Source organism: Anolis sagrei, chromosome X (assembly GCF_037176765.1).
Source record: "Anolis sagrei isolate rAnoSag1 chromosome X, rAnoSag1.mat, whole genome shotgun sequence".
NCBI classification, from domain to species: domain Eukaryota; kingdom Metazoa; phylum Chordata; class Lepidosauria; order Squamata; family Dactyloidae; genus Anolis; species Anolis sagrei.
This window is the reverse complement of record NC_090034.1, coordinates 59532958-59547163: the sequence shown is the minus strand read 5'-3', so window position 1 is coordinate 59547163 and position 14206 is coordinate 59532958. Positions and strand designations below refer to the sequence as shown.

The window sequence follows — 14206 nt, the reverse complement described above, 5'->3', positions numbered from 1 at the left end:
CACCAGTGCTGCGGCATCTACATTGGCTTCCGATTGATTATCGTGGTCTATATAAGATGCTAGTCCTGACCTTTAAACCTTCATACAGCCAGGGTCCATCCTATCTTAGAGACCGTCTCTCCTTCTTCCATCATCGGAGGTCGCCACGTCCTTCCCAACACGATTTAATCTATATACTGGGTCCTAGAGAAGTGCATTTGGAAAGTATCAGGCGGAGGGCTTTCTCTATTTGTGCCCCTGCCTTATGAAATTCCTTGCCTCCCCATATGAGAGCCATGCGTGACTTAGGGCCTTTTACTCTAGCACAGGGGTCCTCAAACTTTTTAAACCGGGGGCCAGTTCACTGTCCCTCAGACCGTTGGAGGGCCAGACTATAGGTTTTTTTAAAAAGAAAATCAATAAAAAAAATTCCTATGCACATTGCACATATCTTATTTTGCTGTGTGGAAGGGCCCTTAGAGGGTTCTTTCTAGCCCTCTTTAGGCAGTAATTCCAGGAGCAGAGAATGGGAAATCTTCCTATTTCTAGTCTGAACAAAATCTGGCTACCAGTATTAAAAAAACTCTAAAATTATAACTGTAAATAAAGAACAACACTCAAACACAGGGGAACTCCAGACAAGAAACAATCAGGGCCAGCTAATCACCTCTCAACAAAGGATTCTCCCTAAAATCTGTCAGGCTATGAAATGGTAATCAAGGTGGCCAATTGAAACATTCGTACCTACCTCCAACAGACAAGAGTTCTTTCTCCCACCCTGGATCTTCCACAATTTTCCTAGTTAAAGGTTTTCCTCTGACATGAAGTCCAGTCGTGTCTGACTCTGGGGTGTGGTGCTCATCTGCATTTCTAAGTCGAAGAGCCGGCGTTGTCCGTAGACACCTCCAAGGTGATGTGGCCGGCATGACCCCCCCCCCCCCACACACACACACACACAGTGCCCCTCCCTTGGCTGGCTCACGCTATCCGTCAGGCCCGATGGGCAGCGTGAGCCTGCCAAGGGAGGAGCAGCACCACGCGGCCTACTTGTGCGTAAAGCACCTCGCGAGGTGCTTTACATGCGAGTAGGACACGCGGAGCAGCTGCCCTTGGCTGGCTCACGCTGCCCATTGGGCCTGACGGATAGCGTGAGCCAGCCAAGGGAGGGGCACTGTGTGGGGGGGCGCTCCTCCTCTGCGGGCCGGATAAGTGCCCTTGGCGGGCCGGAAGTGGCCCACGGGCCGTAGTTTGAGGACCCCTGCTCTAGCACTTAAGACCTGGCTTTTTACTAGAGCATTTGATCTATGTTAATTTATTAATATCTGTTTTTATGTATTTTATTCTGTACAATTTCGCTATGTAAATCACCTAGAGCATCTCGGATGGAGGGCGATTAATAAGTAATTAAATATGATGATGATGATGATGATGATCATCCTATGGCATGGGCAAATGTCTATTCATTTTATTCTATTCTCCACACAGCCTCCGGCTGCTGACCCATTCTCCTCCTCCTCTGCTGCCTCTTTTGGGGGAAGCGCCTTCCCCGAGGACCCTTTCCGGAGCCAAGCGGACACTCCTGCCCTCCCACCAAAGAAGAACATGCCTCCCCGGCCCAAGCCCCCACCCAGCGGTAAGTCTCTTTTCCTCTTTTCGACAAGGTCCCCCATGACTTTCTGGCAAGGAAACTAGTCCAATGTGGGCTAGGCAACACTATGTTTAGGCGGATCTGTAATTGGTTAATTCATGTAATTGATTGTGGCGCAGCTGGCTGAGTTTCAGCTGCATTAAGATCACTCTGACCAAAAGGTAATGAGTTCGAAGCCAGCCCGGGTTTGAGTGGGTTTCCAACCAATTGTGTGTAGCCTGTTGTCGACCTTTGCAACCCGAAAGACAGTTGCATCTGTCAAGTAGGAAAATTGGGCACCTTAAAGTGTAGGGAGGGTAAATTAACAGATTTATGAGGCCATAAAGAAGACTCCAGCAAAGCATTCCAGTGGGGAAGCATGCGGGAAATGCGGAAGTACTTCATCAGCGTCGCAGATGGACGATGAAAGCGACAGCTCCCCTGGCGGCCAGAAAAAGTTAAATAGCCTCTGTGTATGTCTGTATATGTTTGTATGTCAAAAATTGGCATTGAATGTTTGCCATATATGTGTACCCTGTAATTCGCCCTGAGTCCCCTGCGGGGTGAGAAGGGCGGAATATAAAAGCTGTAAATAAATAACAAATAAACGAACACAGAGGGTGACTCTCCCCAATGCTTCCTCTTCTTCATCCTGGAGAGCAGTGAGGACTGGAGTTCCAGAAGCAAGGAGATGGGACCAAATTGGGAGGGAGAGCCAAGACACCAAAAGACAGGAGCAGAATTCAAAACAATCTTAACAAATTAGAGAGATGATTGGCCAAAACTAACATAATGAAGGTCAAGAGAGACATATGCAAGAGACACCACTTTGGCAGATAAAAAGGAAATGCAAAGAGACAGAATGGGGGAACGATGCCTGGCTCGACAGCAGGACACGTGGAAAAGATATTAGAGTCCTCATGGGGAGGAAGGGGAACAGGAGCCAGGAATGTCATGCAGCAGCTAAACAAGCCAATGGGATTTTGACCTGCATAAATAGGAGCCTAGTGCCTAGAACCAGGGAAGTGATGCTCCCCCCGCTTCCTCTCTTCTATTCGGCTTTGGTCCGATCACTTTACCGGGAAGCACACGGTGTCCCATTCTGGGCACCGCAGCTAAACTGACTCTAAGCTTATTTATTGTGTCAAGAGCAACCAGACAGTTGTATTACATTTTTGACAAAACAGACAAACAGACAAAACACAAAGTTTGCAAGCTTGGTAGTTGATTAAATGTTCTTTGACCAGTATCTGGCCACTTGGAGTGCTTCTGGTGTTTCTGCAAGAAGGTCCTCCATTGTGCATGTGGCAGGGCTCAGAGTGCATTGCAGCAGGTGGTCAGTGGTTTGCTCTTCTCCACACTCGCATGTTGAGGATTCCACTTTGTAGCCCCATTTCTAAAGGTTGGCTCTGCATCTCGTGGTGTCAGAGCGCAGTCTGTTCAGCGCCTTCCAAGTCACCCAGTTTTCCTCTATGTGCCCAGGGGGGAGTCTCTCATTTGGTATCAGCCAATTGGCTGAGGTTCTGGGTTTGAGCCTGCCACTTTTGGACTCTCGCTTGCTGAGGTGTTCCAGCGAGTGTCTCTGTAGATCTTAGAAAACTATGTCTAGATTTGACGTGCTGGCTGATACCCAAACAGGGGATGAGCTGGAGATGTCTCTGCCTTGGTCCTTTCACTATTGGCTGCTACTTCCCGGCGGATGTCAGGTGGTGCAATACCAGCTAAGTAGTGTAATTTCTCCAGTGGTGTAGGGCGCAGACAGCCCGTGATAATGTGGCATGTCTCATTAAGTGCCACATCCACTGTTTTAGCGTGGTGAGATGTGTTCCACACTGGGCATGCATACTCAGCAGCAGAGTAGCATAGCGCAAGGGCAGATGTCTTCACTGTGTCTGGTTGTGATCCCCAGGTTGTGCCAGTCAGCTTTCGTATGATATTGTTTCTAGCACCCACTTTTGGCTTGATATTCAGGCAGTGCTTCTTGTAGGTCAGAGCACGGTCCAGAGTGACTCCCAGGTATTTGGGTGCGCTGCAATGCTCCAGTGGGATTCCTTCCCAGGTGATCCTCAGAGCTCGGGATGCTTGTCTATTCTTGAGATGAAAAGCACATGTCTGTGTTTTAGATGGATTAGGGATCAGCTGGTTTCCCCTGTAATAGGCAGTAAGAGCACCTAGAGCTTCGGAGAGCTTCTGTTCAACCATCTCAAAGCTCCCTGCTTGAGCGGTGATGGCACGATCATCAGCATAGATGAAGCTCTCTGTCCCTTCTGGCAGTGGCTGGTCATTTGTGTAGATGTTGAACATGGATGGAGCAAGCACGCTCCCCTGAGGCAGGCTGTTCTTCTGTTTCCGCCATCTGCTTCTCTGGCCCTGGAACTCAACAAAAAAGCTGTTGTTTTGTAGCAGGTTTCCTATGAGACGGGTGAGATGGTAGTCCTTTGTGATATTATACATTGATCTTATACATCTCTAAGCAAAAATGTGTTTAGAGAAAGAGGGCAACTCAAAGGATCAATGGTCTGGAGAATAAGCCCTATGAGGAGCTTAAATTCAGCTAGGTATATAAGAGATGCTAAATAGAACAAGGCTCCCACTAAAGGGCATTCAATTGCATTGGGATCTTCCTGCATCATGGCAGGATTGGGTTGGTCTTGATCATAGAATCATAGAGTTGGAAGAGACCTCATGGGCCATCCGGTCCAACCCGCTGCCAAGAAGCAGGAATATTGCATTCAAACCACCCCTGACAGAATGGCCATCCAGCCTCTGTTTAAAAACTTCCAAAGTCCACCACACTCCAGGGCAGAGAGTTCCACTGCTGAACGGCTCTCACAGTCAGGAAGTTCTTCCTAATGTTCAGAAGGAATCTCCTTTCTTGTAGTTCGAAGCCATTGTTCTGCGTCCTAGTCTCCAGGGAAGCAGAAAACAAGCTGTCCTCCCTGTGGCTTCCTCTCACATATTTATACATGGCTATCATATCTCCTCTCAGTCTTCTATTCTTCAGGCTAAACATGCCCAGCTCCTTAAGCCACTCCTCATAGGGCTTGTTCTCCAGACCCTTGATAATTTTAGTCGCCCTCTTTGGGACACATTCCAGCTTGTCAATATCTCTCTTGAATTGTGGCGCCCAGAATCGGACACAATATTCCAGGTGTGGTTTAACCAAGGCAGAATAGAGGGGTAGCATGACTTCTCTGGATCTAGACACTATCCTCCTATTGATGCAGGCCAAAATCCCACTGGCTTTTTTTGCAACCACAACACATTGTTGGCTCATGTTTAACTTGTTTTCTACGAGGACTCCAAGATCTTTTTCACACGTACTGCTCTCGAGCCAGGCATCGTCCCCCATTCTGTATCTTTGCATTTCGTTTTTCCTGACAAAATGGAGTATCTTGCATTTGTCCCCGTTGAACTTCATTTTGTTCGTTTTGGCCAATCATCTCTCTAATCTGTCAAGATTGTTTTGAATCCTGCTCCTGTCCTCTGGAGTATTGGCTATCCCTCCCAATTTGGTGTCGTCTGCAAACTTGATGATCCTGCCTTCTAACCCTTCGTCTAAGTCATTAATAAAGATGTTCAAGAGGACCGGGCCCAGGACAGAACCCTGCAGCACTCCACTTGTCACTTCTTTCCAGGATGAAGAGGAAGCATTGGGGAGAATCACCCTCTGGGTTCGTCCATTTAACCAATTACAGATCCACCTCACCGTAGTTTTGCCTAGCCCACATTGGACTAGTTTCCTTGCCAGAAGGTCATGAGGGACCTTGTCAAAGGCCTTACTGAAATCCAGGTACGCTACATCCACGGCATTCCCCGCATCTACCCAGCTTGTAACTCTATCGAAAAAAGAGATCAGATTAGTCTGGCATGACTTGTTTTTGATAAATCCATGTTGACTATTAGCGATGACCGCATTTGTTTCAGTATGGCTTAAAAAACTGGGCATGTTTCGCCTGCAGAAGAGAAGGTGGAGAGGAGACATGATGAAGGCCATGTATCAAGATGTGAGGGAAAGTCCTACGGAGGAGGGAGGAGGCTTGTTTTCTGTTGCCCGGGTGACTAGCATGCAATGGTGTAAAACTAAAGGAAAGAAAGGAGATTCCACCTGAACATGAGGAAGAACTTCCTGACTGTGAGAAAGAGCCATTCAGCAGTGGAACTCTCTCTCTCTGCCCCGGAGGGAGGGTGATGGAGGCTCCATCTTTGCTCTCAAGGCAATTTACCTGCTTCTGGGCAGAATGGGGTTGGACTGGATGGCCTACGAGATCTCTTCCAACTCTAGGATTCTATGATTCCTTCTTTGTGATGGGAGTGTGGTGGGTCCTCCTCCATGTCGCCTCTCATCCCAGCCTCACATCCTTGGCTTCTCCTCCTTTTCTAGCGGTGATACAAACATTGTATTGTCGAAGGCTTTCATGGCTGGAATCACTAGGTTCTTGTGGGTTTTTTCAGGCTATATGGCCATGTTCTAGAGGCATTTTCTCCTGACGTTTCACCTGCATCTATGGCAAGCATCCTCAGAGGTAGTGAGGTACCAGTATTAAAAAACTCTAAAATTACAACAGCAAAACAGCAGAGAGGAAACAACCAGGCACATCTTAACACCTCTCAACAAAAGATTCCCCCAGGCTCAGCCAGGCCTTCAAATGCTAATGAAGGTGGTCAGTTGAAACATTCACACCTAGCTCCAGCAGAGAAGAGCTCTTTGCCCCATCCCAGTCATTTCACAGATATATAAACCCATTTTCCTAACTCCAACAGACCTCACTACCTCTGAGGATGCTTGCCATAGATGCAGGCGAAACGTCAGGAGAAAATGCCTCTAGAACATGGCATTATAGCCCGAAAAAACCCACAAGAACCTAGATACAAACATTGTTGCTTTGCTCTGTAGCAGGGAAGTTGGCGTTTCCATCTTTATTTTTATTTATATTGAAAAATCGTATAGCAATTACAGCTACAACAAACATCTGTCAGGAATGCGTTGATAGTGCATTTCCTGTCTGGCAGAATAGAGTTGGGGCTGGGTGGCCTTTGGGGATCTCATCCATGTCTAGGAATCTTATTTCTCCACGTCAGGATGGTCTCCTGTCGGGAGGGTTTGGATTGGGCCTTTCTTATCGGCAGAGTAGAGTTAGAGTGGCCTTTTGGGTCTTATTTCTGTATCGTCCTGCTAATGTCTATGACAGTGTTTCTCAACCTTCCTAATGCCCTTTAATATAGTGGTTCTCAACCTGGGGTCCCCAGATGTTTTTGGCCGACAACTCCCATAAATCCCAGCCAGTTTACCAGCTGTTAGGATTTCTGGGAGTTGAAGGCCAAAAACATCTGGGGAGCCCAGGTTGAGAACCACTGCCTTAATACATTTCCTAATGTCGTGGTGACCCCCAAACATAACATTATTTTTGTTGCTACTTCATAAATGTAATTTCACTGGTGTTATGAATCATAATATCTGTTATGCCGGATGTATTTTCATTCATTCACTGGACCAAATTTGGCACAAATGCCCAATACTCCCAAATTTGTATATTGGTAAAGTTTGGGGGATTTTGTCATTTGGGAGTTGTAGTTGCTGGGATTTATAGTTCACCTACAATCAGCATTCTGAACTCCACCAACGATGGAATTGAACCAAATTTGGCACACAGAACTCCCATGACCAACAGAAAATACTGGAAGGGTTTGGTGGGCATTGACCTTGAGTTTTGGAGTTGTAGTTATAATTATATTGATATTATAATTATATATTTTATATTACATGTAATATTACTAATAATATTACAATATAATGGTATAGTACAATATAGTAAAATATAATATTAATATTGTGTGCCCCCGGTGGCGCAGTGGGTTAAAGCCCTGTGCTGGCAGGACTGAAGACCGACAGGTTGCAGGTTCAAATCCGGGGAGAGGTGGATGAGCTCCCTCTATCAGCTCCAGCTCCTCATACGGGGACATGAGAGAAGCCTCCCACAAGGATGACAAAAACATCAAATCATCTGGGCGTCCCCTGGGCAACGTCCTTGCAGACGGCCAATTCTCTCACACCAGGTCGCTCCTGACATGACAAAAAAATTAATATTGTGCTATGGTAATAATATAATATATTGTATCAACATATTACTAGTAAGCGGCTCTGCATCCCCTTCGGGGTGAGAAGGACGGCATATAAATGCAATAAATCTATATAAACAAAAATGTAATGTTCATTGTGGGATTAACATAATTCAGAAACCACTGGACGAATTGACACCAAATTTGGACACTATACCCCTAACATACCAACGACTGACCATCACTCATAAATCTCCCCCCCCCTCCCAAAAAAAAAAAAACAGCGGAAAGGCCTTAAAAACCCACAAAGTTAAATGATACAGAAAAAAAGGGAAGGAAGAGGGAGGGAAGGGGAGAAAAAAAGAGAGACAGGGGGAGAGAAAGAAAGAAGGAAAGAGAGAAGGAAGCAAAGAGCGAAGGGACGAAAAAGGTAGAGAAGGAAGAAAGGAGAGAAAAAGGAAGGAAAAGAAAAAAGGGGGAGGAGGGAAAGAGGTAGAGAAAGAAGGAAGGAGAGAAGGAAAGAAAAAAGGAAGGAAAGAGGGAGCGAAGGAAGGAAGAGGGAGGGAAGGAAAGAAGGATAGAGAGAAGGAAGGATGGAAGCAAAAAATGAAGGAAGGAAGGAAGGAAGGAAGGAAGGAAAGAGGTAGAGAAGGAAGGAGAGAATGAAAGAAGAAATGGGAAGGAAGTAAGGAAAGAGGGAGAGAAGGAAGGAGGGAAAGAAGGAGAGAAAGAGGGAGGGAAGGTTGGCCACAGCAACGCGTGGGGGGTACAGCTAGTAAATAAATAAATAGTTCACCTACATCTAGAGAGCACTGTGGACTTAAACAATGATGGGTCTGGACCAAACTTGGCACGAATACTCAATATGCCCAAATGTGAACACTGGTGGAATTTGGGGGAAATACACATTGACATTTGGGTATGGTAGTTGCTGGAGTTTATAGTTCACCTACAATCAAAGAGCATTCTGAACCCCACCAATGATAGAATTGGGCCAAACTTCCCACACAGAACCCCAATGACCAACAGAAAATACTGCGTTTTCTGATGATACTTTGAAGACCCCTCTGACATCCCCTCACGACCCCCACAGAGGTCCCGCCCCCCAGGTTGAGAAACACTGATCTATGAGGTTGGATGGCCATCTATCAGAGGTGTTTAGATTGTATCTTTTTTTAACAGAAGAATGCAGTTGGACTGGGTGGCCTTTGGAGGTCTCTTCCAATGCTATAATAATTTCATGCATCGTTTGTAAACAATGACGTTCTTATTCTGACTCAATACCTTGGCTGCAAGTGTGAGGTTGTGGGAGTGTCCTATAGTTCTCTATTTTACCAGTACTTACACCAGATATATGTTGTCAGACAGTGTTCACCTCGACCGAGGAGACGTAAATAAGATTCCAGATGGTTTAATCCAGGTAAATCTTGTAAAACGTCATGCAACAGTAGGTGAAAAATAATAAATTCCCAGGAGCTGAGTAGCCATGTTTCTTTCAGAACAACAAGTATAGCACCGAGAGAGAAGGGAAGAGCTATTACATCACATCTAGAAATACAGAAAGCCAAGTGGGCCAAACTACAAAGCAAACACAGTATCACAGGTGCATGCTGGGATATGACAGTTCATCCCCTGCCAAGACCATCTTACTAGCTGGGGTATCCGACGTTGCCCAGGTTATTTGAAAAAGTCAGTTTTTAACTGTACAAAATGCATAAGGCTGTGGGTGAACTACAACTTCCATCATGCCAGGTTAACCCCGAGAAACTCCATCAGTACTTAAAGTTGGTTATGTTGGGCAAGTTTGCTCTAGATGCATCATCGGTGCAGTTCAATGTGCTCTCTGGCTGCAGGGTAAACTACAACTCCCGCTATGGTGAGTGAGTCCCCTGAAACCCTTCCAGTAGGTTGAGTTAGTCATTGGGCTTCTGCGTGCCAAGTTTGGTCCAGGTCCATCATCGGTGGAGGTCACCGTTTCTCTGGTTGTGGGTGAACTACAACTCCCAGAAAGGAAGGTCAGTTCCCCCCAAACCCCTTCAGTAATCAAATGTCGACATATCAGGTATGTGTGCCAAGTTTGGTCCAGATCCATTGGTGTTTGGGTTCACAGTGCTCTCTGGATGTAGGTGAACTACAACTCCCCCGAATCAAGGTGAGCTTCCCCCAAAGATCTCCAGTAATTTTTGCTGGTCATGGGGGCTCTGTGTGCCAAGTTTGGTCCAATTCCATCTTTGGTGGAGTTCAGAGTGTTCATTGATTGCAGGTGAACTATAAATCCCAGTACCTACAACTCCAAAATGTCCAGGCCAATTTCCCTCAAAACCCACCAATATTCAAATTTGGGCATATTAAGTATGCATGCCAAGTTTGGTCCAGATCCATCATTGTTTGGGTTCATAGTGCGCTCTGGATGTAGGTGAACTTCAACTCCTATAAATCCTTCCAAAGTCCTCCAGTATTTTTTGATGGTCATGGAGGTTCTGTGTGCTAAGTTAGATCCAGGCCCATTGTTGGTGGGGTTCAGAGTGCAGTTCTTAGAATGCAGGTGAACTATATATCCCAGGACCTACAACTCCTATAAATCGAGGTGAATTCCTCCCACATCTCTCCAGTATTTCTCATTGGTCATCACGGTTCTGTGTACCAAATGTGGTCCAGGTCCATTCTCGAAGGGGGTCACAATACTTTGCTTGAAGCAGGGTGAACTTCCATCATGTTGAGTCAATCCCCCAACCCGCGCCAGTCTGTTCAGTTTCTGATCAATTCCTGTTTGCTGTGCGTCGTAGGAAGGGTAGGAAAGAGCGTCTGGAGAACAAGCCCTATGAGGAGCGGCTTAAAGAGCTGGGCATGTTTAGCCTGAAGAAGAGAAGGCTGAGAGGAGACATGATGGCTGTGTATAAATACATGAGAGGAAGTCATAGGGAGGAGGGAGGAAGCTTGTTTTCTTCTGCCCTGGAGACTAGAACGCGGAGCAATGGCTTCAAACTACAAGAAAGGAGATTCCATCTGAACATGAGGGGAAGAACTTCCTGACTGTGAGAGCTGTTCAGCAGTGAAACTCTCTGCCCTGGAGTGTGGTGGAGGCTCCCTCTTTGGAAGCTTTTGAACAGAGGCTGGATGGCCATCTGTCGGGGGTGCTTTGAATGCAATTTTCCTGCTGGGTTGTTGTAGGTTTTTTCAGGCTATATGGCCATGGTCTAGAGGCATTCTCTCCTGATGTTTCGCCTGCATCTATGGCAAGCATCCTCAGAGGTAGTGAGGTCCTCCTTCTTGGCAGGGGGTTGGACTGGATGGCCCATGAGGTCTCTTCCAACTCATATGATTCTATGAAAGGATTAAGGGAGAGGCAGTGGCCGGGCTCATGCAAATTTCACCGCAGTGGAAAGAGTAAGGAACCCTGGGATGTCCATTCTGGAGGAAAAACAGAACAACTAGGATGAAATTGTCCCTGAATGAAAGCCTTCACTTGAGAGGTGGGCAGTGTGGTGTTTGGGGAGGACATTGGCAAGAGTTGGGAGACATGTTCATGGCGCTTGCTATAACATACACACATACGCCAGATCTGTCAACGGAAAAACGACCTGGATCCAGGATTTAATCCTGGAGGAGCGGGCAGATCTGGCGTGCATCACGGAGACCTGGCTGGATGAAGCGGGGGGCGTAAATCTCTCCCAGCTTTGTCCTCCAGGTTTCTCCGTGCAACACCAACCAAGAGCCGGAGGACGGGGAGGCGGGGTTGCAGTGGTCTATAGAGATTCCATCCATCTGACCAGGAGTCCCATCCCGCAGACCACAAATTTCGAATGCGTCCACCTGAGGGTGGGTGACCGGGACAGAATAGGGATTCTTGTAGTGTACCGTCCACCTCGCTGCACTACAGTCTCCCTGCCTGAGCTAGCGGGGGTGGTCTCGAGCCTGGTGGTGGAGTCCCAACGGCTTCTTGTGCTGGGGGACTTCAACATCCATGCCGAGGCAACCCTCACAGGAGCGGCTCAGGACTTCATGTCTGCCATGGCAACCATGGGGCTGTCCCAACAAATAACTGGCCCCACCCACTGTGCTGGACACACATTGGACTTGGTCTTCTGCCAGGGATGGGAGCAAGGTGGCGGTGTGGAGGAGCTGTCTATCTCTCCGTTGCCATGGACCGACCACTTCCTGATCAGATTTAGGCTCACTGCGCCCCCTAACCTCCGCAAAGGTGGAGGACCCATTAAGATGGTCCGCCCCAGGAGGCTTATGGATCCGAACGGATTCCTGATGGCTCTTGGGGAGTTCCCCGCTACCTCGGTAGGTGACCATGTCGAGGCCTTGGTCGCTCTCTGGAATGGGGAGATGACCAGGGCAATTGACAGGATCGCTCCGGAACGTCCCCTCTCAAGTAACCGAGCTAAACCAGCTCCTTGGTTCACTGAGGAGCTGGCAGCGATGAAGCGAAGGAAGAGGGAACTAGAGAGCGTGTGGCGCTCGGACCCAAGCGAGCCAAATCGAGCACGGTTTGTGTCCTTTCTAAGGGCATATGCCACGGCAATAAAAGCCGCAAAGAAAACTTTCTTTGCGGCCACTATTGCGTCTGCAAAAAACCTTCTGGCGGAGTTGTTTCGGATTGTCAGAGGTCTTTTAACTCCCCCTACCTCAGGTGGGAGCCCTGACAACTCGGCCACGCGCTGTGAAGCATTTGCTCGGTTCTTCGCAGACAAAGTCGCTTTGATCCGTTCTGGGCTGGACGCCACATTAAATGCAGTCTCGGTGGATGTGACACAAGCACCTGCTTGTCCTATTTTGATGGATTCTTTTCAGTTTGTGAAACCCAAGGATGTGGACAAGATACTTGGAGGAATGAGGCCTACCACGTCCATCCTAGACCCCTGCCCATCCTGGCTTCTGAAAGAGGCCAGAGGGGGATTGGCTGAGTGGGTAACGGTGGTGGTTAATGCCTCCCTTCGGGAAGGCACGATTCCAGCGAGCCTAAAACAGGCTATTATAAAGCCGCTGTTGAAGAAACCATCACTGGACCCCACCAAATTTGACAACTTTCGGCCTGTTTCCAATCTTCCCTTCTTGGGCAAAGTCATGGAAAGCGTGGTGGCCTCACAACTCCAGGTATTCTTGAGAGACACGGATTATCTGGATCCGGCACAGTCTGGCTTCAGACCGGGACATGGTACCGAGACAGTCTTGGTCGCCTTAGTGGATGATCTCCGCCGGGAGCTAGACAGGGGGAGTGTGTCCCTGTTGGTGCTCCTGGACCTCTCAGCGGCCTTCGATACCGTCGACCACGGTATTCTTCTGGGACGCCTTGCAGAGATGGGCCTTGGAGGCACCGCTTTGCGGTGGCTCCAGTCATTTCTGGAGGGTCGTACCCAGAAGGTGTTATTGGGGGACTCCTGTTCAACACCACAGCCGTTGACCTGTGGTGTTCCTCAGGGCTCCATACTGTCCCCCATGCTGTTTAACATCTACATGAAGCCGCTGGGTGAGATCATCCGGAGTTTCGGGGTGCGGTGTCATCTGTACGCAGATGACGTCCAACTCTGTCACTCCTTTCCACCTGCTACTAAGGAGGCTGTCGAAGTCCTGAACCGGTGCCTGGCCGCTGTGACGGTCTGGATGAGGGCGAACAAACTGAAATTAAATCCAGACAAGACAGAGGTACTCCTGGTCAGTCGCAAGGCCGAACAGGGTATAGGGTTACAGCCCGTGCTGGACGGGGTCGCACTCCCCTTGAAGGCACAGGTTCGCAGCTTGGGTGTGACCCTGGACTCATCACTGAGCCTGTATCCCCAGGTTTCGGCGGTGACCAGGGGAGCATTTGCACAGCTTCGGCTCGTGCGCCAGCTGCGCCCGTATCTTGGGAAGTCTGACTTGGCCACGGTGGTACACGCTTTGGTCACATCCCGCCTCGACTACTGCAACGCTCTCTACGTGGGGCTGCCCTTGAAGACGGCCCGGAAGCTCCAGCTAGTCCAGCGTGCGGCAGCCATGTTGTTAACCGGAGCGGGACGCAGGGAGCACACAACGCCCTTGCTGTCCCAGCTCCACTGGCTGCCGATTAGCTACCGGGCCCAATTTAAGGTGCTGGTGTTATCCTACAAAGTCCTAAACGGTTCCGGCCCAAAATACCTTGAGAACCGCATCTCGGCCTACGAGCCCACGAGGACCTTAAGATCATCCGGGGAGGCCCTTCTCTCGGTCCCGCCTGCCTCACAGGCACGCCTGGCGGGGACAAGAGAGCGGGCCTTCTCGGTGGTGGCCCCCCGGCTGTGGAACTCCCTCCGTGCTGAAATCAGACAGGCGCCTTCCCTCATGGCCTTCCGCAAGGGCCTGAAAACCTGGCTCTTTGAGAAGGCCTTCAACTAAGTGCTATGTTTTTGGAATGACCACCGGAATGGACCATGACTACGAGATTGATTATGACCCTAAACAAGACGAAGCGGATTTTTAGTTAAGTAGCTGTGTATTAGTAAGATGTGTGTTATGGTCCTGATTTATTGTAACCTGTTGTCCTTTGTGTTCTATGTTCTGTACACCGCCACGAGT

At 48.4% G+C, this 14206-nt stretch overlaps 1 protein-coding gene across 4 annotated transcripts in view; it reads left to right on the top strand.

Moving 5' to 3' along the window:
- The window catches only part of EPS15L1 (epidermal growth factor receptor pathway substrate 15 like 1), an 84706-nt gene that overhangs the window by 53779 nt on the left and 16721 nt on the right, over positions 1-14206 (top strand). For all 4 annotated transcript variants that reach the window (XM_067473570.1, XM_060784831.2, XM_060784830.2 and 1 more), the window contains one exon: positions 1465-1612. In XM_067473570.1, the coding sequence (XP_067329671.1) occupies positions 1465-1612 (148 nt within the window). The remainder of the gene's footprint in view (positions 1-1464; positions 1613-14206) is intronic.